The 27,581-nt window shown below is 35.5% G+C and overlaps 4 protein-coding genes across 7 annotated transcripts; 3 read left to right on the top strand and 1 right to left on the bottom strand.

Annotated features, from left to right (window-relative positions):
• Positions 1-62: 62 nt before the first annotated feature.
• On the bottom strand, positions 63-7,928 carry LOC123211428 (ubiquitin-conjugating enzyme E2 34-like). 4 transcript variants are annotated; one of them, XM_044630151.1, is made up of 11 exons: positions 7,677-7,928; positions 7,412-7,501; positions 6,208-6,335; positions 5,624-5,678; positions 5,018-5,056; positions 4,844-4,907; positions 4,666-4,727; positions 4,533-4,572; positions 4,266-4,293; positions 1,084-1,175; positions 63-614 (listed from the first exon to the last, which is right to left on the bottom strand). In XM_044630151.1, the coding sequence occupies exons 3-11, from the start codon at positions 6,262-6,264 to the stop codon at positions 326-328; spliced, it is 726 nt and encodes a 241-aa protein (XP_044486086.1). In that variant the 5' UTR covers positions 6,265-6,335; positions 7,412-7,501; positions 7,677-7,928; the 3' UTR covers positions 63-325. The 4 variants fall into 4 exon arrangements, with proteins under 4 accessions (XP_044486086.1, XP_044486088.1, XP_044486087.1 ...); XM_044630153.1 differs by having other exon boundaries at positions 7,452-7,484; XM_044630152.1 differs by having other exon boundaries at positions 7,452-7,501; positions 7,677-7,927.
• Positions 7,929-11,584: 3,656 nt separating this feature from the next.
• On the top strand, positions 11,585-14,641 carry LOC123212383 (pectinesterase-like). The gene is made up of 2 exons (XM_044631498.1): positions 11,585-12,635; positions 13,803-14,641. Exons 1-2 carry the CDS (start codon positions 11,585-11,587, stop codon positions 14,492-14,494), a joined length of 1,743 nt encoding a protein of 580 aa, XP_044487433.1. The 3' UTR covers positions 14,495-14,641.
• Positions 14,642-17,312: 2,671 nt separating this feature from the next.
• LOC123211956 (pectinesterase 3-like) lies at positions 17,313-21,070 on the top strand. Its single transcript, XM_044630943.1, has 2 exons — positions 17,313-18,505; positions 20,223-21,070. Exons 1-2 carry the CDS (start codon positions 17,419-17,421, stop codon positions 20,903-20,905), a joined length of 1,770 nt encoding a protein of 589 aa, XP_044486878.1. The 5' UTR covers positions 17,313-17,418; the 3' UTR covers positions 20,906-21,070.
• A 270-nt stretch (positions 21,071-21,340) lies between these two features.
• On the top strand, positions 21,341-27,149 carry LOC123211957 (alanine aminotransferase 2-like). Its single transcript, XM_044630944.1, has 15 exons — positions 21,341-21,758; positions 22,863-22,913; positions 23,210-23,260; positions 23,599-23,664; positions 23,749-23,810; positions 24,387-24,465; positions 24,558-24,662; positions 24,762-24,872; positions 25,122-25,259; positions 25,394-25,468; positions 25,608-25,728; positions 25,823-25,977; positions 26,122-26,196; positions 26,555-26,758; positions 26,861-27,149. The coding sequence occupies exons 1-15, from the start codon at positions 21,576-21,578 to the stop codon at positions 26,975-26,977; spliced, it is 1,593 nt and encodes a 530-aa protein (XP_044486879.1). The 5' UTR covers positions 21,341-21,575; the 3' UTR covers positions 26,978-27,149.
• The last annotated feature ends 432 nt before the right edge of the window (positions 27,150-27,581 follow it).

Raw genomic sequence — 27,581 nt, 5'->3', positions numbered from 1 at the left:
CAGTGTTTGCGTGCTTTGCATTCTAGTTTCTGTGCCAGAGAGAAAGCGAGAGAGATCACAAGTACCAATCAACACACCAACACAAGATTTTAACAAAAACTATAGGTTAGCATCAGCAAACGTGTTTTGCTGGAACATTGATTAAGCTACCAACATCAACATTAGAGGAGGAACAACAGACCAGGGATCAAACTGAGCCTCCAAGGTGCATATCACTATACAAAAGTTACGCTTAATAAACAAAATTAAGAAGCACAAAGGTTATTTTGTAGACTAGCAAAAGCCTGTATGCTCACTACCCCCTATAGACTTTCCAATTTTTTATCTACATATATGAAAGTTGAAGTAGAGGTAATGCCATTACAATGCCAAAGATGGAAACCAGCAGCAACATCATCCAGGTTGGGAATGGCTGCTTCCTGTTTCTTCTCATGTCCTTCAGTGTATCTACAGTTTTCATGTCCTTTTCCAAATGATGAACTTTTTTGACATTGGGTTTGGATTTTTCTTCTTTCGGTGGGTCTGGCGACACCTGCTTCAAAACCTGCTGCTCTGCAAGCCGCTGCTGGTTATACTTCTCCACATATTCTGGAAACATTGTCCTGAATGCCGCACTGTCAGGAAAAGAAAACATTTGATTGCATTACCATATAGAGTAGACTTCACAATAAAGTTCAGAAGTAATTTCATGCAGCATTTGCCAATCACAATCAAAAACTTATTTAAATGAACAAATTGACAAGATTATTAAGCAACATACAAGCTAAGGTTAAAGGAAAGAAATGCTCTGTACACTCTTTTATGAACCAAGCCAGATCTAGAGACAACTGGTTTAAATGCACAATATACATTGAACCCATATTCAGGCAGCAGTACTTGAAGAAATACAAGGGATACATTCTATCAGTGACCTGCCCTTACATGAGGAAATTCAAAAACAAAGCAGGTTACTCACCTCACACCTAAGACATGGACATCAATCAATCATAGGTGCATGTAACGTAGAAACACAACTAACTGAGTCAGTTCTATGTCCCTCTGAACCAGGAAGGAAAACAACAAAGTCCTTGACCAAACACTTACTTCTTACAATTAAAAGCAAGAGATGCTTTTGCTAGACTTTGCTTCTCAGCAGGAGTCGAATTCACACTACCAGTGGTAGGACTAGTTTCCATCTGCATTAAGGAAAAAAAAAAAAAAAGCAACCATACAATATGAAACTTAATGAAATCCCCAGTAAAACTTCATATATGATTCCATAAAAGAGAGCATTCTTGCAAAGGAATTTCGGTTAAATTAAATTGATATAAGCCAGCTTAGACTTCAATTCAACAGAGGGAAATCTAAAAGATTTGCATTCTGATAGGTACCTGCTGGCAGTTATCTGGTGAACAACTTGGTCTGGCTTCAACGAGGGTATTTGGATGCCACTGCAATCAGACTCTAGCAGATACGAGAAGAATGTAACAGTAAATGTTATATGAATTATGGCAGTAAACAGTAGACAAGTTGCTATTTCGGAATGTATCTTTAATATCAAAATAAAATAACAGCCGCAGAGATCACAAGTGCTCTGTTTTGCTTTCAATCAGTTTCAATAATAAAGATGGGAAATCAAGAAATCAAACACTAAAGAAACTAAGCACTGAACTGAAGGGACTCCAGCTCAGGCCTCCTTCACCAGCATTCGAGAGGCTGGGCTCTCCTCTTCCTCTTCTCCTTCTGATTTTTCCTCCCCAAATGGCCTAGCTTTCGAGAGGCTAGGTACTCTCCTTCTCAGCCGAAGCTGCCTATTTTTTTCCTGAAAAATATCTCTCCCCTCTCTCCTTCTTTTCTTCTATCTTTATACCCCTTTCTCCTCTAACTACCCTTGATTTTATTTGCCACGTGTCTGCATTTTCATAGTGGTCCAGCTGCTGCCTTGCTTTTGTGTCTTCCTCTTTGTCTTGCTTTTGTGGTGTGCCTTGGTTTTGTGCCCTGCCATTACATGTCCTAACAATACCCCACCCAACGAGAATCACCTTGTCCTCAAGGTGAAAGCTAGGATATTTCACCTTCATTGTTGCAAAACTCTCTTGAGCGATTTCAAAGGGAAGTAGGTTCTGCCTTTTGATAAAAAACTTCTCACAATTAGTAAGCGCAAAAGTTGTGACAACATTTGATAATTTTCTAGAGCTGCGGTGGTTGCCATTTGGAGGTCCAACTGACAAGTTACTATGTTGTAGTCGTCGTTGTTGGGGGAAGGAATTGCTAGTGCTCAAATGTAGCTGCTGGAATGGTGAAAAAAACGAAATCCACAGGTGATGTGAAGAGAGTTTATGGTTCTGGGGTGGTTGGCTATTGGTAGATAAGTTAATGGGTTTGAGGTCATGTGTGAGAGGTTGTGGGCTGTAATTGTGATTATAAGTGGGATGGGTTCCAACTATGGGATTGATTAGTGGGTTGTAAGTAGGCTGGATTTGGGTTTTTAAATTTGAGATTTTGTGGAGTAAGATTTTGGGCTGGGATGTGGGTTTTTTAAAATGTAAAATATGTGTTAGGCTTGTGGAAAAACAACCAGAAATAGGGTGGGTGAATCTACAACAAACACTTGGGCCTGGGTCATATATTTTGGTTTGGTTGATGGGGTGATTGATAAAAAATGAAAGTTGGGTTGGGTTTGTTTTGTGGAAACTAAAGTTGGGTTTATATTGAAATTGGTTTGGGTTTGAATTATGTGATAGGACTTTTGGGTTGGGTTGGGTTTCTGGATTAGGTGGAATTCGGGTAGGGTTTTTTATTCCCACTTTTTCTTCTTCCTTTCCACATGCAGCCTCCTTTTCCTTTCTTTTCTTCACGCTTCCAACATGGGATTTCATCTCTTTTGAATGAAAAGCATGAAGGTTGAGCATGGGAGTTGATTCAAGTGGCTGGACTTTGTTAGGACTAGCAAAACCCCCATCGGAATGTACTGTTTCCACCAGATCTACCTTGATTTTGCCAAAGATTGCTTCATCATCCTTGGATATTGATGCCCCTCTGTCAAAATCTCCCATTTCAATTGACCCATCTTTCTTGCTTTCTGTTTCCCTGCTAGTTTCTTGTTTTTGGACTGTTGTTGGCGGCCCTAGCTCTCTCAAACGCTCCTGCAGTTTATTTGCGGAAGAGAGACCCAACTTTTGGGCAATCCACAAAGCGTCTTCAAAAATCTCTCTCCAATTTTTGTTCATGTCTCTATTTTTATTTGCCATGTTTCTGTTTTCCAACTCCATTTTTCCTAATTCCAGATCTATCCAGGAAGGTGCTCTGATACCATATGATAGGTACCTGCTGGCAGTTATCTGGTGAACAACTTGGTCTGGCTTCAACGAGGGTATTTGGATGCCACTGCAATCAGACTCTAGCAGATACGAGAAGAATGTAACAGTAAATGTTATATGAATTATGGCAGTAAACAGTAGACAAGTTGCTATTTCGGAATGTATCTTTAATATCAAAATAAAATAACAGCCGCAGAGATCACAAGTGCTCTGTTTTGCTTTCAATCAGTTTCAATAATAAAGATGGGAAATCAAGAAATCAAACACTAAAGAAACTAAGCACTGAACTGAAGGGACTCCAGCTCAGGCCTCCTTCACCAGCATTCGAGAGGCTGGGCTCTCCTCTTCCTCTTCTCCTTCTGATTTTTCCTCCCCAAATGGCCTAGCTTTCGAGAGGCTAGGTACTCTCCTTCTCAGCCGAAGCTGCCTATTTTTTTCCTGAAAAATATCTCTCCCCTCTCTCCTTCTTTTCTTCTATCTTTATACCCCTTTCTCCTCTAACTACCCTTGATTTTATTTGCCACGTGTCTGCATTTTCATAGTGGTCCAGCTGCTGCCTTGCTTTTGTGTCTTCCTCTTTGTCTTGCTTTTGTGGTGTGCCTTGGTTTTGTGCCCTGCCATTACATGTCCTAACACATTCTCAGTGCAAACAGAATCAAGCCCCAGTTAGCAGTCCAACTAAAGTTATTAATCTGTTAAAGAACATAGAGTAGCTCAAAGCATTTATAATAAGCAGCACCGTAAAATCATTAATGTCAAAGTTTCCAGCATGCCATCATGGCTAAAAAATGAGGCGGAAATAGCCTTCCAGTGGCTGGACTCACTACCAGAACAAACTACACTTATACCAGAATATTGATAACTAATTGAGACCTCAGGTTGGAGGACAAAGGCAAGTAAGGCATATCCAAAATAAACGAAGTGACCCTTGAAAGCAGCTAAGAATCAAGTGACCAAAGAGCTTACCATGAAAGAGAGAAGCCCTGTAAGTATGCTGCATTTGGAGAACAGAGCATTAATCAAACAGGCAAAAAAGGGTACAATCTAAGCAACTTAATATAAGAACTAGCACACAAGCATAAATAATAAGAAGTTAGAAAAGAACATCACAAAAATAAATGACATACAACTATTCTGTTTATTAGAACAACTTCCACACAGGTAACAGAGAAAGCAGGATCAAAATAAAAGAAAAATATCACAACAATAAGTTACAGAACAATTCAAGCTTACCTTGACACAGACCACATAGGGTTCCAACTCTCTGGATGAACTGCAAAAGACAAAATTAGACAAACTCAAAATTAAATGTATTACAGATCCAGTTATAACTAATCCTCTATAGATTATACTCCAATATACTTACAGTCACTCATAGACAAGCAGATTTTCTTTTGTGTCATGAACCTTCCACTGGGAGTGATCATGCTACAGAGGAAGAAAAATGTAGTTTAATATTAAAAATATAGGAAAAATAAAACATGAAAACACTCCAGCAAAAATCAAAATATTTCTCAAAATGTCAAGTGGCAAAAAGTACATACGTGATTCCGGGAGGTTTATAAGGATACTCAGGAGGAAATTTGATCTTTCCATAGTAGTATCCACCTTATTGCCAGAGGCAGAAGAATTTCCATTGTCAAAATTAGAATAATGGTCTCACAGACCAAAAAGGGCAGCATATTGTCATAAAAAGAAAATTAATGAAAAAAACCAACCTGCAAAAGGTGTCCCTTCACTTCCCTCCAAGACATAATCTGAAATATCAAAATTTTAGTAATTTGACAAGTTTTAAAGGCTTCCAACTTAACCAAGAAAATGACACTGAAGAGACGAAAAAGGAAACAGTTGCATGAAGAGAAAATGGAAAATCACATAAAATTGTAACCAAATATGTATACGGGAACCTCCATCCACTCTAAAAGCTCAACAAACCATAGAATCAAGACTAACCATACAAATGATATCATAATGCTAAGCCATGAACCCTCACACCTGAATGATGAATTCAAAAGTAACAAAAATCCAGTAATTAATATAACAATTAGCACTGACTTAACCTATATTTGAACTTTTTGAGTTGACACCTATTCCTTCAAAGCCAATACTGGAAGGTCAACTAGCAAGAAAATATCTTAAATTCACATTCTTTCCTATTTCAGTGTCAGCCAATAGATGTACAAATTATTAAAGATAAATCAGTAGAATAAGCAAGATGAAAAGAAAATGATTATGCACCACTCAGAAAGGTTGAAGAAAATGATTCCACTAGATAAATTCAACACCCATCTGAACAAATAAAGACAAATTAAAAATAAACTTACGCCACTCAAGAATGTCATTTGGGGATGGTCGTGCAACAACATGGGAGACTGGTTCCTACAAGTTAACAAGAGAAGAAATACCAATGCTGTTAAAACCAGAACAACTCTCTAGCATAGCAACATAAAGCAATGAATACCTCAGGCCATTAGAAATGTTATCTTCAAAGAACAGGCTCAAAAGAGTAAAACAATAGCCGAGATTAAGCTTACGATTCAGTGATTGAAGACAAATGCAAAGATATAAGCATTTCTCATTAGACAAACCATACTGCATGTATTATCACATTGAATGAGCAAAAATAGAGCGGACAACCAAATATTCTCAATATCAGCATAAGAATAAATAAACAACAAGGAATGAATCCAAATCAAATCTTTATATTGAAATCAAAAATCAAAGATATGATTAGTTTAATACACCATTTAATAAGACGCCTCAGATAGATGTTAAACTCAACCATTCCAAATATAAGCCAGAAATTAAAAAAAAAATCAGGTTATAAAAACCAAAAATCCACTACAAGATTCAAATATTATTAACTCTCAATGAATATACAGAATTCTAGAAAGGTGAAGGCTCATACTTTACAGAGTGCTCTATATTCTTTCTGAAGACGCTTAACACATGCTTTTTCTGCCATCTCACAACTTCAAACTTATAGTAAAATATAGTCAAGACGTAAGCTTCTCTTTTCTTTGGAAAACCCCCAATCTGTTGGCCCATAAAAAGAGTGAAACAAGAAATCAACTTATTAGACAGCTGCTAAGTCACATAAACACCAAAGGTAAATTCATCAAATACTCTCCATTATATGGAAAGCCATTATTTATCAAACAAACAAGATTGAAGTGGTAAAAGGGCACAAACTCTGACCCAGGTAAAGAATGTGCAACACAATTTCCAGATAATAAGAACAAAATACTGAAGCAGTCCAAAGAAAAATAAAGATGTGCGATCATATGTAACATGGAAAAAGTTATGTAAATCCACAAAAATGTTGTATTTGACACCAGCTGGCAGGGCAGAGCTACCAATGTACATCAGTGTGAGCTTTTACATTATAATATTGAACACATATACTAAATTAAGTGCCGGCTGACTGCTTGTTGAAGAACTTTCTAAGGTGAAAGAATTAGAATAATTATAAGTAGGTGGAAGTTATATAGCAGAATTTTATTAGAGTACCCTCAGCACATTACACATATTTTTAGAATATGAAAGTGCATTCTCCTACAGTTTTCTATGCAGTTGCAACAAGGGTGTTGTATTCTCAAGTCTTTGGCACAGCATTTTTCTCCAATTCAAATTTAGCAGAAATATCATGCAGATGCAATCATAGTTATATAGCAGAAATATCATGCAGATGCAATCATAGTTAAAAAAAAAAAAAGAATCTCCATTCATTAAGTAGCCAACTCCTACAACACTCAACGCTCCAATCCAGATACTCATAAATCTACAATGCTAGTCAACCGTACAACCAGGGTTCTAATAACTAAGTGATGATTTCATGAAAAGGAAAAAAACACTAGAATGTGGTTTCTCATAGTAACATTACTCCATACCCAATCCTCTACAAATCCGAAAAATTTGCTTATTTTTTTATTTTTTCAATCTTCTATTTCCTTTTTTTTTTTTGCAACCAAGAACCCCACCCATATTTGTTGGACGGGTAAACTCGGGGCACAATTACCGGACGATCTTCTATTTTCAAACCACATATTCATAATAAACAAAATCTAAAACCTATTTAGCACAGACAAAAATTAATCTTTGCATATATTTACCCGCAATAAATTATTCCCACAAAGAGGAGAAACATCCCATCTGAGTAAAAGCTCAGTAGCACGAAACATCCCTCTTTCAAATGAAAACCCCTTGGCATCAAGATCAGAAATAGAAATCAAGAAAAAAAACAAATAAACAAACCCATGATCCACATAAACAAAAAAAAAAGCTAACAAAGATCCATCTCAAACAACAATTGAAAACCCATATGAAGCCATAAAAAACGTGAGAATCTAACAAAATAAAAGATTGGCAGAAGCATACCAGGAGATTATAGAAAAGGGTTAATGGTGCATCAAATTTAAGGATGACATAACGGCGATGCTTTAGAGAAGCTTCATACAAAGCTTTTGACGAAGACTCGTTAATGGAGAGCCACTTAATTAAAATGCTTCAGTTTATTTCGTTTCATTTTTATTCTGAAAGACGGTCCTACCCTTACTGCTTCTTTCTTTCGAATGCCTTTGTGGAGCATAGAATTGCCCTAGGTAAGGTTAAATTCGGAAAACTGATATTTAATTAATTTATTATGATTTTTTTGGATTCGATTGTTAAATGATCTTCTTATTTCATCCAAAAAAAAAAATTCCTTCCAATAATTTCTTGTGAGCAGTGCTACTGATTAGGGATGGCAAGTACTACTGATTAGGAATGGCAAGAGGAAAGATGAAATCGAATACTGTTTTTGTATTTATAGGAAATATTAATATTTAATAAAGATTTCATATCTTTTTTTGCAAAATAAAGTCTCTTCCCATTGCCTATCCACGAGAAAATTTTTTTCTCTGCCCTTATACTTGTAAAGATAATTCTCTCCACGTATTTTTTTAACACAATAAAAATATATTAAATAATAAAATTAATTTATTATTTTAAATAGCATAAATAATAAATATTAATTATTTTAATATATATAATAAATATATAAATAATCTAAATAAAAAGATAAAGGCAAGGTGGGATGAGAGGAGGACACAAGTTTTTTTGTCCCCAATTATGAGGATAAAGAAGAGAAGGCTGCATAAGAGGAAATTAGGCACAAGGACAAGGATCGCCAGGTCTCAGCTACAGGCTTTTGTTCTTCTACCGATTTCAGTAATTCTATCTACTTGGCTTAGCAGAGCTCAAGTAGAGGATCGTCCAATAACATCAGTGTCAACCATGGCTGCATCTTCTCAAGCTTTCAAGGATCTGCAGGTAGACAAGAAGCATCCTTTCAAGAGGGTAGACTCAAGCTTTAGAAGAATTCCACCAAGCACATCAAATCCAACCCAAAGCAAGTAATAAACTTTTCACACCAAAGATTCCATGCCTTTCAACATTTAGCAGCTTTTCCATTATTGACTCAGATAGGGGGCCACTATGGTGAAGGAAGTAGAATACGGTATAAAGTAATAGACTTTCTGTGCCGTTTCTTTACTGATTTGACTTAAGAGATACAGTTTTACTGCACTTTCTGCTCCTTTTCCAGATGCACTACCATTCTCATAAGCAACTAACTGCAATTTAGAATGTTCAAAGTTAATTGATAGGAATTTAAGAAAATACTAATCTTTAGGTGGGAATAAGTCTTTTGCTACTTGGAAGACATGACATTTTTTTATTTTTACAGATAAAACTGCGAATCTAGTGATGATCAGCTCCACGACCATTAGATTAGGTCAATCAAAAATGTTATCTTAATATGTCATTAAGGAAACTTGTATATAAACTCTCTCCCTTGGAGTCTTACGTCTTTATCGTCCAAGCCACCACAGGGGCATAATTAAATGATTTTCTTACTCTCTCTTTCGTGGTCTCATGTAAACCCCATATAAATCAAGTAAAAAGTTCTTTTACACATATCAACCTTCGGATTGATGACTCATATTTATAGCAACCAATTACAAAACCCACAGAAGATCAATGAACAGAAAAAGTGAAAGTGGGGGAAAACATGAAGATGGAAGGGCTGCTGCATAAACTTGGAATTTAAAAACTTCTTGCAGAATCAGAGAACCAATGAGATGGATCTTAAAACCATTTGGCCATTTCCAGTTTGACTTGTTTTCACAGATAAAGTAACTTTCAAGAAACAATATACGCGGAACAATGAATCCTGGGGACTCATTCGTTGAACAGACAGCAGCGGCAAGATCATGACAACACTGACAAACAAGAAAAAGGATGAAAAAACACGTGCCAATAGAAGGTTCTTTTTAGGTTTTCATATTTCCATTGATCTCTTCAACTATATTCTAGAAGACATTAAATATAATATCTACATACAAACCAATTACCAAGTTGATTACATATAATATTTCCTTTGATCTCTTTTCAGATCTTCTTTTGTTGATTTGATTCCTTTTGTCCTTGATTTGAAAATCTCTGACATGATTATAATTTATCAATATGATGTAGTTTTAAGTGAAGCTACAGATAGCTAGGGTTATTGTTTTGACAACACAAAAAAGCATAGAATAATCTTTTATGTATCAGATGAATTAAGAATATAATTTTGTCGTGGTGGTATTAACTGTGGAAGCTTGTTTGTCAGTAATGATGATTGTATATGCTACCCTAATTATAGATTACGCCCCGATTAATTTCTTTAATTCGAAATAATTAGGCCACTCTATATATTACCGGCTGGCTACATGCTCCTTTTTCTCAATCTATTGTATAATATTCTGGGCGCATACCCTTATTAAACATGTTGAAATATATAGCTAAGAGGAGATGATGTGGCTGGATACCATGTCTATGGCGAGACCAATTTGAGTCCCAGTGTCCCACACTTGGCCACAGTGAGCCACCTTTTCTCACCCATTCGGTGTTTAAAATTAATGGGTAATATAATATTACACTTGAAAATGGTAGAGCAATGGAGCCTCTGGTAGCTAATTGCTTCAGAATTAACCTGGAGTCAGAGGGCCATACGGGCAGCTTAAAGCTTTTGGTTTTAACTATACGACCAAATTACTCATTATATATATAAAGCCTGTATTTGAAATATTGCTTAATCCTCCTCCAACTCATATGGAATATATCTTTTTAGTTTGCTTAGCATCTCCCATTGCTTTCTATCATTAGCATCTCAAGCTAGAGATGACAATAGGTCTGGTAGGGATCAAATATTTTAATTTTTGCCCTTGTTTATGTGGGAAAACAGTTCTCCGTTTTGTTCCCGATCTGGGGATGAAGGAGAATTTTTATCTCCTTCTCACAGAGAAAATTTCTTTTTATTTCTCTCTCTATCTTTGCTTAAAAAGCAATAGAATATTTATTAAATATCATAATATATTTATAATAATTAAAAAACTTTAAGGGTAATTTAATATATAAAGATTTACGAAATATATAAGGGAGGGGAGGAATTGAGGAAAGGATAGGCCGGAGAGAGGACAGGTCAAAGACATATGTATCTCCAACCTCAACCATGTCTTTATTTAGAAATCCTCACTCCAATAAGGTAGGGGCAGGCCGAAGACCTGATTTCATGGCTCAAATTGCCATCTCTATCTCAGGCTTTGGCATCCAATGCTTCATGGGGGAAAAGATTGGTTCAAACAATAATACCAGTTAAAGAATCCATTAAATGTTATTATTTATGTATATGTTACTAAAATATCAAAGAGCTAGCAAGAAAATGCTTCATTTCATTCATTGTTTAACTTTGAATTAACAAAACTGACTACATTTTCCATAAGTATAAAAGAGTGATGAGTTGGTGAAAATGCATGTAGAGTTAAACTGCTTGTTTATTTGAAAAAGATGATAACCATAATTAAGATAAAAAGACCAGCTGCAAATGATATTGGAACGTGGAGGCACTGGGGTTGAGGCCCTACACGACAATAACATATTTTATTATATAGTTTAATTTTCTAGTTGTAAAGTCCTTTTATGTTCTAATTTTTTGAGGTATATTTACACTATAAGAACAAACTATACTATAAAATATATACACAAAAATTAGAGTACAGCTAACGATAATATTGCAACCACTCATTTGAATTTATTATTATTTCATGCAACTGAAAAACAATATATAAGAACATATTTAATTAACTAAAAAATCCCATTTAATCAATACTCCACTGAGTCAAAAAGAGCTACGCCTTTTGATTTCCTCTCCTTATTTGTACATGCATGTTAGTTCATCTGAATTGTGCCATTTCTTCCAAGGAAAAATGACTCAAATGAAAGAGTTATTAACCGAATTTCCAGATTCTAGCAAACTTATTTCTATCTCAAAGGAAAACAGAAAGCTTATCTTCGCTCTTTTTGCAACTTTGGTACATGTAGCTGCCGCAGTCGGCATTGTTATTGGAGTGAATTCACATAAATCTTCCGACTCTCAGCCTGATTTTGCAGTCCTCAAAACTTCATGTGGCAGCACCAGATTTCCTGATTTATGCTACTCAGCCATCGCCAATGTCCCTGAAGCCGCCCAGAAAGTGACCAGCCAAAAGGCTGTCATTGAATTGTCGCTTAACCTCACAGCCGTCGCCGTTGAGCACAGCTATTTCACCATCGAGAAGCTGATTGCCACCGGGGAGCAGCTCACCAAGCGAGAGAAATCTGCTCTCCATGACTGTCTCGAGACCGTCGACGAGACTCTTGATGAGTTGCACAAAGCCATGGAGGATCTCCAAGAGTACCCTAGTAAAAAATCTCTAACAAAACATGCTGATGACCTCAAAACCCTGTTGAGCGCCGCCATGACCAACCAAGAAACGTGCCTGGACGGGTTCTCTCACGAAGATGCTGATAAAAAAGTGAGGAACGCGCTGTTGGAGGGCGGGGTTCATGTTGAGAAAATGTGCAGTAATGTGCTTGCCATGATCAAGAACATGACTGACACTGATATTACAAATGAGCAGAAGGCAATTAGCAACAGGAAGCTGAAGGAGGAGGTAGTGGATAAAAGTGGTTGGCCTTCGTGGTTGTCAGCCGGGGATAGGAAGTTGTTGCAGTCATCCATGATGACACCAAACGTGGTTGTGGCAGCTGACGGTAGTGGAAACTATAAGACAGTGTCGGCAGCAGTGGCGGCTGCACCTGAGGGAAGCAGTAAGAGGTACATTATCAAAATTAAGGCTGGTGTTTACAGGGAAAATGTGGAGGTGCCAAAGAAGAAGAAAAATATTATGTTCATCGGAGATGGAAGAAACAATACAATCATTACTGCTAGTAGAAATGTGGTTGATGGAAGCACAACATTCAACTCTGCTACAGTTGGTCAGTCTTCTAATTTCACTAATAATTCATTTAATTAATTAGCTAAACATAATCATCCAATAACCCAATGCACTTGAACTAGTCCTGGAATATGGTGAGGTAATGCTGTTGTACCCTAATACACATGGCATGAATTAGTCTTTTCCAAGGATAAAAAAAGATAGAAGAATTAATTGTGGGCTCTGTTGATTAATGTGAGGAATGTATGATTAAGCATGTAATTAACTTAATGACTCTTTAAATATCAACCATATACCAAACAAACGATAAAGTTGGTGGTCTTGAAAATTACATTTGAAAGGATATAATATAAAAGAGATGAAGCAAACAACTGGACATGTCAAAAGCAAACCAACTAAGATATAATTAAGAGTTCCATAAAATTATATTCCCTCAATTTTGATGATTTAATTGGATATCCAAATAATGGATACTCAAAATGGGATGCACATACTCTTCGAAATTTAATGGCTTATTCTGGATATGACTGATCCTGGAATTATTTAAAGCTACTTTACAATTCCAGCTCCGAGAAATAGCTAACCACCCTGATCCATTGATGACTAAGTCTTCAACACTTCAATTATAAGTTGGCATGTAGGCACTAGATCCATTTGATTCAAGTTATAACTCTTAAAATCTGGGTTTCAAGGTCCAGTAGAATGAGAAAATTGAGATGGATTTGGGGAATGAATGACACCTTAATTCTATTGGAAAATTAGAATGACAAGCACGTGGTTATATGGGTCCAGCTCAGTTTTCCAATAATTGATTGAAAAATTGAAGCAAAGAAAAGATTATGGTCTGAAATCTATTAACCAAATATTAAAATTAAACTTTTTATTTCAATCGGTTGTTAAATTTAAAATTTTACCTTTTAACAATCCAACTTAAATAAATATTAAAACGATTACAGTAGATGAGTCAAAAATTCATTTCCTTTTATGCATAAACTCCTTAGAGGTTAATAAATTTCCACTTTCATTAGAGCGCATCAAAAGTTTTTAGACGAAACTGTGTTGTGTGTCAGTTGAGTGTTGTCCATTAATGTTGGATGCTTTATCAGCTTTAACTGCAACATGGTTTGCTTTTTCTAACAGACATAATTCATCAAACTGCATTACATTGACCCTTGAATAACTGGATGAGTTTCAATGGTTGCTGCAGCTGTTTCTGGAGAAGGGTTCCTAGCCCGAGACATAACCTTCCAAAATACAGCCGGTCCCTCGAAGCATCAAGCTGTTGCTCTCCGTGTGGGGGCTGATCTCTCAGCATTCTACCAATGCGACATTTTGGCATATCAAGACACACTCTATGTCCACTCAAATCGTCAATTCTATATCAACTGTTTAGTAGCTGGCACTGTAGACTTCATCTTCGGCAATGCAGCCGCTGTATTCCAAGACTGTGACATACATGCCCGAAAACCAAATTCCGGCCAAAAAAATATGGTCACAGCTCAAGGAAGAACCGACCCTAACCAAAACACTGGCATTGTCATTCATAAAAGTAGAATTGGTGCTACTTCTGAATTGCAACCTGTTAAGAGTAGTTTCCCAACTTATCTTGGAAGACCATGGAAGGAGTACTCAAGAACAGTGATTATGCAATCAACAATCAGCGATGTGATTCAGCCTGCTGGTTGGCATGAGCGGGATGGAAACTTTGCACTAAGCGCATTGTATTATGGAGAGTATCAGAACAGTGGCGCTGGAGCAGCGACTTCAAAGAGAGTTACATGGAAGGGATTTAAGGTGATCACAAGTTCATCAGAGGCACAAAAGTTCACTCCTGGTAGCTTTATCGCTGGCGGTACTTGGTTAAGGGCAACTGGGTTTCCATTTTCTGTTGGGCTATGAATTTTTTAACGTGTTGCTAGCTAGCTGATAGTCGATTCATCTTTGTTGTTTTAGTATATGGGCGACTATATAAATTGCGCGGCCACGGTTGTAATTGTTGCTCAAAATTTAAGAGCATTGCATTTGCAACCTCTTTTAATAAGAGTATAATGAGAAGAATTTTGCTTTATGGGAATCTAAAATAGTTTCTATTTAATTAAACTTCATCAATACATCAAACTTAAGTCCAACAATACTGGGTTTACAGAATTGCAGCTCAACCCAATTTAGTGTAAGCCCTAAGGGGGCGTTTGGTTTATGTAATGTTTGATTACTAAAATAGAAAGACTACCTTGAAGATAGATTACTTAGAAGATTACTGGGTATAAATGATTACTATGTTTGATAAAATTTGATAGGTATAAATAATTATTGTGTTTGGTTAAAGGTAATAAAAGATTTCTAGTAAATTATTTTGCTTAAATGCCTTTAAATATAATTATTTTTAAATATTTTTTATATTATTTGTCATATTAATTAAAAATAAATTTATTTTTATCTCAAAAAATTAATAAATAATAATTTTTCTATAATAAACTCAAGATTACCCCAGTAATCTTTAAATACCTAAGGTAAAGGTAGTAATCAGATTACCACCTATATTACCTGTCACGTCAGCATTGGTAATAGAAGATTACTGTAATATTTTATTACTGATAAACCAAACAAAGGAATAAAAGATAGATTACCAAGGTAATCTTAAAATTTCCCAACCAAACGCCCCCTTAGGGTGCGTTTGGTTGACGGTTTTTAAGTTTACCTTGGTAATTTATCTTTTATTTCCTTGTTTAGTTTATCAGTAATAAAAGATTACAGTAATCTTCTATTACCAATACTGACGTGACAGATAATATAGGTGGTAATCTGATTACCACCTTCATCTTAGGTAATTAAAGATTACTGAGATAATCTTGAGTTTATTATAATTATATTATTATTTATTAATTTTTTTAGATAAAAATAAATTTATTTTTAATTAATATGACAAATAATATAAAAAATATATAAAAATAATTATATTTAAGGGCATTTAAGTAAAATAATTTACTAGTAATCTTTTATTACCTTTAACCAAACACAATAATTATTTATATTTATCAAATTTTATCAAACATAGTAATCATTTATATCCAGTAATCTTTTAAATAATCTATTTTCAAGGTAATCTTTCTATTTTGGTAATAAAACATTATCCAAACCAAACGCCCCCTAAGAGTAGGTGTCAATCACTATGGCTTCTCCAAAATAAGGTAAATTCTGAAGGCGGAGTCCAAAAGTTAAGAAGGAAGGAATGGTTGACTAGACTATTTTGGCGGCTGAAGTTGTGACAATTGTTTTTGGTTCTTTCTCAATTAAATTAGCTTTTCAAACTAATAATGTTAAAATCCTCAGTTGAAGCTTGCTAGGTATGGTAATATGTGGTGGTGGCAAGTGGCAACTGTTGGATACCGCGTAGAGCTTAAATTATGCCTCAATGAATATACTACCTATGATTTGATACTTAAACTATTGAGCTTTCACATCATCACCAATCCAGATTCAGTCGCATCTTTCTCTTCACCATTATAATCTCTCAAGTCTCAACAATCAAATACGAAACTTGACTAAGCCATAATTCCATTTCACTTCTCTTCACACTTATTTGGAGCTCACCAACTACTAATACAAGAGATTTGTTCTCCCTTGATATTCAACTTATACACCAGACTTTGTCTAGCATAATATATTATAGAATATATGTTTATTTTTTACACAAATATTATCTTCAAGTGGAAAAGAGCCTTAGCATTATCAAGTAGACATTTTACTTGTTCCATTGCAAAGTTTAGACCAAAGACCAAAGGCAAGTGGCTACATTATATAATATGAATACCAAGCATATGAAACTGACATTTGGTGACTTTTTTTTCTTGAACAATACAGCTATGTACATCATCGCCATTAATATATTTCTCCTCCGACTTAATTATCCACATATTTATTATGTTCAAACTTCATTTGCCGTGCAACACTATCATAATCCCAAATGTCCTCCACTAATCAAGCCTACTAATTCCGTTGACATTAGAGTAAATTACATTGCCCCTCTCCATTTCCCATCCTTGAATATAATTTTATTCCAAACTTCCACATAACAACTTATTTGGGATTTGCAAAACCCTAAATTTAAAAAATCCAAAATTTTGAAAGAAAAAATATGCATACCTTGGTCAGTCAATTCAAGTTTCACATTAAAAAAAAGATACTATCTAATTGAAATCATGTTAAGGCCTCAATGTAATTTGATAAGATTTGACAAGATAACATGTTGGTTGGAAAGATTCCAATTAATGTGATTAGACTTGAATTATTTAATCGCACCTTGGTTTAAATGATTTAGGTAGAATCTTATATAAAGAGATGTGATCTAGTCAAAATTATATTAGGTCATAATTAATTAGTATGACTATTTCTTTTTTTTTGTTTAAAATGAGAAATACTGAAAGGTAAAATTATTTAGAGTAATATGGTAATTAACGTGATTAGTATCGTTTCTCCAACTAAGAGAGACATTTTGGGATATAAGCATTAAGGGAGAAAGTTGGAATTCAGTCAAACCTAGGGTTTTACTTGTTGAAAATAACATTATGGAACCTGCCGCGTGAACTTCATAAAATAACTTTATTATTCGGTGATAGTATGTAGCCACTTGTCTCTAATTTTCATGGTAAACAAATAGAATTAATCAACTATTATAGTATGTTTAGTTAATTAATGGTTGCAATTAACAAGCAATCAAGAAGCATCGAAGAAGAAAGAGATCCATCTTCGCTTCCCTTATATAATAAGACATTCTACCAGCGTCATCTCACAAATATTTTCAACAAAACTTCGTTAAACTACCTATGATGGATACTATCAAGTCCTTCAAGGGCTACGGCAAAGTTGATCCTGTTGAAGAACAAGCGTTCCGGAAGAGGACCCGGAAGCGTTTGATCATTCTAATAGTGTCTCTCGTTGTTCTGGTTGGTGTTATCATTGGAGCTGTTGTAGGAGTTGTAGAGCACAAGGGAAAAAGTTCTTCCGATTCGGCTCCGTCGTCCGGGTTGACTCCATCGGCCTCTCTCAAAGCGGTTTGTAGTGTGACTCTATACCCCAGTTCTTGCTTCTCCAGTATCGCCAGTCAAGCGGGCGCCTTCAACACTACTGACCCAGAAATGTTCTTCAAGCTCTCTTTACGTGTCGCTGTTAATGAGATGTCGAAGCTGTTGGAAATTCCATCTCAGCTTATGGAGAAAACGGATGATGCTCAAGTTAAAGCTGCTTTGACAGTTTGTGAAACAGTGTTTGATGATGCAGTGGATCGGCTTAACGATTCTTTGTCTTCTATGGAGGTTGCTGAGGGAGAGAAGTTGTTATCCTCATCAAAGATTGATGATATGAAGACTTGGCTCAGTGCTTCAATCACCGATCAAGAGGCATGTTTAGATGCTCTTAATGAGCTAAACTCAACACATTATGGAAACTCCTCTATTCTAGAAGATATTAAAACTGCCATGGAGAACTCTACCCAGTTTGTGAGCAATAGTTTGGCCATTGGAACAAAGATAGTTACTTTATTGTCTGAGGTTAATGTTCCTATTCATCGGAGGTTGCTCGGTTTTCAAAGATCAGATTCTTCAGGGTTACCGCGATGGGTTAGCGCCGGAGATAGGCGGCTCCTCCAGGAGATAAACCCAACACCGAATGTCACAGTGGCAGCAGACGGCACTGGGAATTTCACCACCATTAAGGATGCAGTAAATGCGGTGCCTAAAAAGAGTCCAACAAGATTTGTGATATATATTAAGAAAGGAAATTACACAGAGAATGTGACTTTGGATAAAAATAGATGGAATGTGATGATGTATGGTGATGGTACGGCAGAGACTATTGTATCCGGCAGCTTGAATTTCGTTGATGGAACTCCTACATTCTCTACAGCTACTGTTGGTAAGTATTTACTGTTCTTTAAATTTTACCAGTTTATCACTTCATTGCTTGGCATTTGCATAATGATGGTAATAGTAAATATTACTCTCATTCATCGTAAAAACTTTTGAAAGTTATGAGCAGGAAAATAAGTAAAATGTGTGGTTTTTGCCATTCAAAAGTTTGGTTCATTAGGTATTTAGAGATTTTATGAAAGTCACTGATGCCCGCCTCAATTTCATCGACAGTCTAAGATCACCGAAAACTTGTCTTTCAATATCTGTGAATCATTTGTTGGCTAGTTTAATCACTAAGATTTCTCATTTCTGAGTACTTAGCAAGCATCGATTGGGAAACAATGAGTGGATACGTGGCTAGCATAAAATGAGCAAAGATGAGAAATCACGTGGATCCCTGTTTCCATGTTATATGAGTTGTTTCGTTACCTAAAATGCTGAACTTGGTTCCCATTACATTAAAGTTGATTTGAATACGATTAAAAATTATTGAATTTTCTTTTCATTAATAGACCACGTGCATCTTGAGCTCATCTCTCAAGGATAAACATCATGCATGCGGCCCCATTTTGTTGTATATAATTCATTCATTCATTTCAAGTCAAAGCCTGGCCTGCAATTGGAATTGCAGGTTGGTGCGATAAATAAGAAGACATTTAAGAGTTGTCTTTATCTTGTCCTTAAATCCAAGGAGGAAGTAGCCTTTAATGATGCTTTTGTATCGCACAGCCTGGCTAGTAATCCAAATGTTACAGTGAATCAATTGGTTGAAATGCTTTTTCTAGATCATGTTTCTAGGTACTTTATTTAACTTGTACAGTTTATTACTAAGGAAATTATGAAGACAATTCACATGATAACATGTTTTACTTCTGATTTGTGGGTTGTGGTTTTTTCTGATGGCCGCAGCAATCGCATTAGAACACGAATTCCCCACTTTGTGTGTCTGTGTTCTCTTTTAAAACATGCATTAATCTCTAGGTTATTGTGTTGGAATCTCATTATTATATTCATACATGTACTGTAAAAATGGCTACAAGTTAACTTTTGTTACTTTTTAAAAATGCTTTTATGATCCACAAAGTAGTACGGAAACTTACAGTGGGGTGTGTTTTCACGTTTCAGAAATGTGTTCATTTTTGAAACTCTCCGAAACTTGTAGGAAACTTTTCAGGTCATTTCAAAATTTTTGAAAAATTTTGAAACACATTTCTTTTAGAAGAAAAATTGTGAAATCGATTAAACACATATTTTTTGTATTTTCAAACTGAAAATATTTTTAAATCTCATATTAAATTCATCTCCTCTCTACTCTTCAATGTGTTACTTATCTCTTTCCCAACATATCATATAGATTGGTGTGTATTGTTATTTTTTTTCTTAAATATCTATGTGTGTTTGCTCAAGAACAATTTACAATAGATTCTATGATTCTATTTTATAGTATTTTTTCTCTTCATTGTTTTTTTATTATTTATTTTTATATTATACAAGTTTATATATTTTTGTTATAAAAAATTTAGTATTTATAAAAAACCCTTATATTTTTCATATTTATAAATTTATCCATGTTTCCGTTTCCTATATTAAAAAAAAAATGCATTTTCACATTTTCGTTTCCGTATTTCCACGTTTCTCCGTTTTCATTTCCGTACTACATAGATGATCCATTAGACGCGGATAAGTATGTACTAACTGAAACTTGTGTATATGATCGTCAGCTGTTACTGGTAAGGGATTCATGGCAAGAGACATGGCTTTCGTCAACACAGCTGGCCCAGTGAAACACCAAGCAGTAGCCTTCAGGTCTGGCTCCGACCAGTCGGTATTTTACCGGTGTAGATTTGATGCATATCAGGATACTCTGTATGCCCACTCCAATCGCCAATTTTACAAGGATTGTGACATTACAGGCACTATTGACTTCATCTTTGGCAATGCTGCCGTTGTTTTCCAAAACTGCACCATCCTGCCTAGGCAACCTCTGGCTTACCAATTCAACACTATCACAGCCCAAGGCAAAACAGACCCAAATCAGAACACCGGCATTTCAATTCAGAAGTGTACATTTGTACCTCTAGACACTACTCTAATTGCCCCAACATACCTCGGTAGGCCTTGGAAAGAGTACTCCACCACAGTCATTATGGAATCTGAGATTGGATCATTCTTGCAGCCAGCGGGCTGGATAGGATGGGTCAGCAATGTTGACCCACCCAATACCATATTCTATGCAGAGTACCAAAACAACGGCCCGGGTGCAAACACCGACCGACGGGTTAAATGGGCTGGTTATAAGTCCACTCTCACCGACGCAGAAGCAGGGAAATTTACAGTGGGAACATTTATTCAAGGCAATGAATGGTTGCCTGAGACTACAGTTACATTTGAACAAGGCTTGTAATATAAAGCAGTTGGGCAGTGAAGTAGATAATGCATATGATATTGAATATACTTATTGGGTGTATGCGTTTGTGCTTTTGCATTTGTTTCTCTTAATCAAGTATTAACACTCGTTTTGTAACATTCTTTAGATAGAAGTGAATGCATAAGGAAACTTCATGATGGCATAAGAATTAACCTAAATGAATCTGTTTTTCGATAGGGTAATCGGCACGAATCATTTGACTAAGTTGCATTAATTGTAGGATGACATCAAATAGTCTTTCTATTTTTCATCAAAAACTCACAAGTACACTCAAGATAGAGAAATTTTACACTCAAGATAGAGAAATTTTCTTTCTTTTGGACCAAATCCATACACTTCGAAAGTATGATTGTTTGAATATAAAGGTAAGATCCGAGGCAGTGAAGGTTTTCCTTGTTGGATAAAGAATGCATGAAGAGAGAGGAAATTAAAGGAGTTAAAAAAGGAAGCAAAATGTTGTTGATTTGATGCGGTAGGTAAGTTAAACTTGGTGAGGTCAGCATACATAGGGAGAGGAGAAGCCAAGAATCGAAACCCGTGGGCGCCAAAGGCTTGGGCAAAACGGCAACCAAGCAATCGGTTTCGAGAAGAGTGTCAGACAACTCGTACTTATCATTCATTTTAACTTCCCTTGGATATAAAGACGATGCGGAGATTCGTACTCTTTGCCAGTCATAGAAACAACCTAAGCCGTCGTTATCACTCTCAAAATATCAATCAAAGTCAAAACTGTCCTCTTTCTTCTCGTTTCCTATCCTCTTCTTCCTCTTCCTCAATGGCTTCTTCCAAGTCATCTCCTGCTGTCACCATTGACACCATAAATCCAAAGGTTTTAATTTGATTCTCCTTTTCTCATTATCGTTTATTTCAAGTATTTCTCCTTCTGTTTGTTTATTGGGTTTGGCTTTCAAGGTGGTAACTTGATTTTTTTTAATCATATATTGTTGATTTATGGTGTTTCTCCCCCTGGGTTTGTCTTCAAGGCACTAATTGATAGTATATTTTTTTTCGTTATTGTTTATATCAAGGATTTCTTCATCGGGGTTTGTTTATGTTTTTACTCACTGAGTTTATAAGCACCTTGTGTTTATATCATAAATGTTTTGATTCACTATTTCATTGCCTGTTGCTGGAATGAACTGTTGATTTGGGTTGCTTGTAAATTGGGTTTGTCTTTTTTATTAAAAATTCTTAGTAATTATTGCCTTTTAGCTCTCTGGAGTTGATTCCTCGAGATGTACCACTTGGTCTAATTTTTTATTTGTTTTATGTCTTCAATTTAATTGGTATGTATGTATGCACGAATGTTAATGTGTTCATGTTTATGTTTCTCTGTAACTTGTTAATGTAGTTCTCAACATCTATTCATGGGTTTGTAAAATAAAGCACAAAGCTTTAATTTTTGCTGTTTGTATTTGTGGAATATGTGCTTAATTTTGATCTTCTATATTTATATGTGGCTTTTAACTGACCTTTTTGACTTAATCAGGACAGATAGGCCTGGTGGTTTTTGGAATCACTTCTCTAACAAATTATAAAATTAGATTTAAGGGACTTAAAGGGAATCACAATCCTGATAGACAAGACTGAATGATAGTTGAGCTTTAATTCTTGTGCTTATTTTGAAGCGATTTAAAGAATATGCCAAAGGCTTAGTTGATTTGCATACAACTTGGTTGCGGTCATGCTTGTATATATATTTTTATTCCTTTTTTACTCTATTGTTAATTGAGTTCTTCAAGTTTTTAAATCATTGAAATTTGTATCAATTTCAGACAAGTGAACCATTTCATTAGAAAGGATTGATGAACTTTCTTGGAATTGATGTGGAAACTAGTTCTAATTCTCATTGTAAATTCTTCTTTTTTAGTTCTTGGTTGTCAAAATTGCCGTTCTTGTCCTATCACCAAATTTCTTTTTTCATATTTTTCAGGTTAAAAAATGTGAATATGCTGTTCGTGGTGAGATTGTCATCCTTGCACAGGTAACTGCTATCAGCGGCACTATCAAAAACTTTGCTGAATCATTCCATGGGCACATGAACATGCCTCTAAATTATCAAAATAAATAAAGCAGCTGTTTGGTGGTTCTATTAGTGCTTCACACTATTGCATTCGTGCAACCGTTGGTTTAAAAGATGAAATGGAATAATCTTTTTTGTTCAAAAGCTGTAGCAATCACTTTGTTTGATGCTTTTATATTATGTTGTTGTTTTTTGTAAAGAATTCTATGTAAAAATTATAAATTATTATTTTAAGAAACAATATTTTCCTGTCTCAGAACTTGCAACAAGAGTTACAGGCTAAGCCAGGTTCTCACCCCTTTGACGAGGTACATATATATCTTCTCATTAAAATTTATATTCAGTTATGCATTATTCTGTTCTCTGTTTTGACTTGTCTATTATCATTTTTTTCATTTATGTATAATTTTTATACTCTTGATGCATTTCTAATTACTTGAGAAATTCTGCCTAATGGAATTTTTGCCTTTGTGAAGTATTATTTTAGAAAATTAAGGGCCATAAATAAAAGGGAGTCATATAAATTCCTATGACAAAATAGTTTAACTCTGTTTCTTGCCTCATTTTTTCAGAGTTTAAAGTATGTTTGTTGATACTTAGATTCTAATTTTCTGTTTCTGGGATGATTTGTAATCATCTTACACAGATAATATACTGCAATATTGGAAATCCCCAGTCTCTTGGTCAGCAGCCAATAACATTTTTCCGAGAGGTTAGTTTGTTTCTAAGCTTCGTGCTACAAACTACTCCAGTGGTAGTTCTTTCACAGCAATTCTAATTGGGATCATATACTTAGGTCCTTGCATTATGTGACCATCCATCTATTTTGGACAGAAGTGAAACACAAGCTTTGTTCAGGTAAAAATCTAATCAGTAACTGATATGCTTTCTGGGCTGCTTGTCTTGCATGGTGATCTGGTTGCTTCTTTTTTCATCTGCCAATAGAGGATTGATTATTCTGTTTAACAAGCTACATTAATGTAAGCAAATGAAGTTAACTGTTAATGTCTCTACCCTGAATTAGAATGATGGTACATACTATAACTTTCTTTGCAAAAAGTAAAATGCCATATGAACTGTTTGTTCTCTGTGCACATAAAGCAGGAGAAGAAAAATCCCTGAAATCGTTTAAATGCATTACCCTTTTTTCTTCTTCTGCTTGTAATTTTTTAATGTAAGAAGAAACCCTGGAGCATGAGGGTTTGAGCCTATTACTTTGTTTTTAAATCATTTCACTGATGCTTCTACTATTTGTTGAATGTTCGTTGCATATTTACTCATATTTTGCGGGAAGCTGTCTTTGAACTAGTGAAATGGAGCCTGTCATTCTTCTCTTGTTATTTCACTTAACTTGCAGAGAATTCTTTAATGTGGTGAACAACTAGTTTTTCTTTAAAGACTATTTCCTGTAACTTGGCTTGCGATGTTCTGCAGTGCTGATTCCATTCAACGAGCTTGGGAGATTCTGGATCATATTCCTGGAGGCGCTGCTGGTGCTTATAGTCACAGTCAGGTTATGATAAATGCTCAAAGCAGAGAGTTTAAGTTAATGCAATACTTATGATCTTATTTACAGGGCTCATAATTTTCCTGTTTTCACATCAGGGTATCAAGGGATTACGTGATACCATTGCTGCTGGAATTGAAGCTCGTGACGGTTTTCCTGCTAATCCAAATGACATTTTCTTGACAGATGGTGCAAGCCCAGCTGTAAGTTGCATTACAACTCAGTTTCTTTTTATGATAATAATTTCCAAATGATGTGATTTTCAATTTAAAGGATGTGTGACTGATTCCTTTCCTCCACAGGTCCATATGATGATGACTTTACTTATAAGATCAGAGAAAGATGGAATCCTTTGTCCTATTCCTCAGTACCCATTATACTCAGCTTCAATTGCTCTCCGTGGTGGCACTCTGGTATGTTTATTTTGCATAGTTGCTACTTTTTCTTTTTTGCATATTTAATAGTGAATTGCTTGATTAGACATCCTTTTTTGCTAAGTTTTAGCTGGTTTAGCTGGTTTAGCTGGTTTAGACTGAACCAACTAGTGATTGCTTTAATTTTTTTGTTGACCTGATTTGGTAAAATGTGGAGCGTGTATTTTATATATGATCTGTTACATTATGGTGAACTTTCTGGGTAATGGTCTTGTCTGATAATGGTAGGTTCCATACTATCTCAACGAAGAAATGGGATGGGGATTGGAAATATCAGAGCTTAAGAAGCAGTTGGAAGATGCCAAGGCCAAGGGTATTACTGTTAGGGCCTTGGTCGTAATAAATCCAGGGAACCCAACAGGGCAGGTAATTATTACAAAGCTCTCTGGCTGAAGGAAAAGTTTTGATGAATTAAGTATTTCATAATCATTTAAGAGAGGCTACCTTATTTGTTGATCACTGGCTTGTTGACACCATTTTATTTTTAACCATACCTTCAGGTTCTTGCTGAAGAGAACCAGCAGGACATTGTGAAGTTCTGTAAACAAGAAGGTCTTGTGCTTCTTGCAGATGAGGTGAGTGAATTTGAGCAGTTTTTATTTCCATTAATTGACCAAATCTTACATGTTTGGAAGTTCAATTATTCTGATATTTTCAAATGGGATATTCAGCTAATAGAGAGGCCTTTATTAATCTCCAGTGGGTTTAATACAGGTGTATCAGGAAAATGTTTATGTTCCAGAGAAGAAATTTAACTCTTTCAAGAAGGTTTCTCGATCTATGGGGTACAGTGAGGAGGACATATCCTTAGTATCTTTTCAGTCAGTTTCTAAAGGTTTTCTTTCTATCTTTATTTATAATGATAAAGATGTGAAGAAGCTTTTGCAACCAACTGAATTTAAGATTTAACATGGTTGCATTTTTCTCAGGTTACTATGGAGAGTGTGGAAAAAGAGGAGGTTACATGGAGGTCACTGGGTTTACGCCTGACATAAGGGAGCAAATATACAAAATGGCATCTGTTAATCTTTGTTCTAATATTTCTGGTCAAATTCTTGCAAGCCTTGTCATGAGTCCACCCAAGGTTATAGTTTCCCCCCTTTTAGATATATTTTCAACTTTTGAAAGCTGACCTAGCCATTCATGAAAACAATTCTAGTGAAAGTAGAGAATTATTCAGTGCATGCATATTTGAGTGCTTCTAATCAAACTTAATAAATGTATGCAGGTTGGAGATGAATCCTATGAATCTTACTGTGCAGAAAGGGATGAAATTCTCTTGTCATTAGCTAGGCGTGCAAAGGTTAATTTGTTTAACTTTTTCTATAAGTTGATACAAACAGTGGCCACATATACAAGTTAGCAAGATAACTTGTGATTCTAAGGCTTATATTTATTGGCTAATCTGTGGGCGGGTACTGAAAAAGGGACACTTTTGGGGCACAGGCTTATCTGTTAATATCAGCAGAACATGTATGGCATTTTTTAGTGTTTTGTAGTTAAATGGTCCCTTGTTTTGCCTCAAATGCAGTTACATGACATTTACCTTCATTGTCTCTCCTCAGAAATAGCACAAACATATCTACTTTACCTGCAGTTACAATTTATTCAATAAGTTTCCAACCTCTAGCTCTTGAAGTTATTTTCACTATTTGGTGCAGACACTGGAGGATGCTTTAAACACTTTGGAAGGAATAACATGTAACAAAGCAGAAGGAGCAATGTATCTTTTTCCTCGCATTCGATTGCCAGAGAATGCAATCAAAGCTGCAGAAGCCGCAAAATGTGCTCCAGATTCATTCTATTGCCGTTGCCTCCTGAATGCCACTGGCATTGTTGTTGTTCCTGGGTCTGGTTTTGGGCAGGTAAACACTACTTACTTGTATTGATCATACTTGAATTCTAATTGAACACTTATGCTAGTGAACTTATGGTGGTTTAAATTGTGTTTGTGATGTTTTGTATAGGTTCCTGGCACTTGGCATTTCAGGTGCACAATACTGCCTCAGGAGGATAAAATTCCGGCCATTGTTTCACTTCTGACAGACTTCCATAGAAGTTTCATGGACGAGTACCATGGCTAAGTGATTTCATTAAAACAAGAGTTAGAGAAGAATATGTTGTAGCCATTTACAAAGTGAATGCACGTTTAATTTATGCCTTTCGAAGTTTCTATCAGAAAAAGACATTGCCATTTTCAGTTGAGTGCAGTATTGTTGAATAATAGTTTACTATCAAAAATTGTCTTTCATAGAAGTCATATTTTACTAGTGTGACCATCCTGTTATTCCCTAGACAGTTTGTCTATTTTGTTAGAAAGTTCAGAACTCTGACATATAGATTTCATCATATAATTTAGGCCGACTTTATTTAAAACTTCTTAACTATTAGATGGACTGGTATGGAATTTAGGATGATGCTCCTATTTTAAAATTAAGTTATAATACAACAAATGTCCATATTATGAGACATAATTTAATGTGAAATATGGTGTACGTATGGCATTACTACTGAAGTTAGTCTATAACAATTACCTTTCTGAAGTTACAAAATACAAAGTAGAATATGTCAATTAGACGGTTGCTGAAGTTTAGGAAACAAGTCATTAATACAATTAAAATTGCAACACCCATACAGAAATGATATTGGGAATAGTGCTATTCATAACGGCCATCAAGCCAGCCTGCC

Source organism: Mangifera indica, chromosome 3 (genome assembly GCF_011075055.1).
Source record: "Mangifera indica cultivar Alphonso chromosome 3, CATAS_Mindica_2.1, whole genome shotgun sequence".
Classification (NCBI taxonomy): domain Eukaryota; kingdom Viridiplantae; phylum Streptophyta; class Magnoliopsida; order Sapindales; family Anacardiaceae; genus Mangifera; species Mangifera indica.
This window is presented reverse-complemented; position numbering and strand designations above follow the sequence as displayed.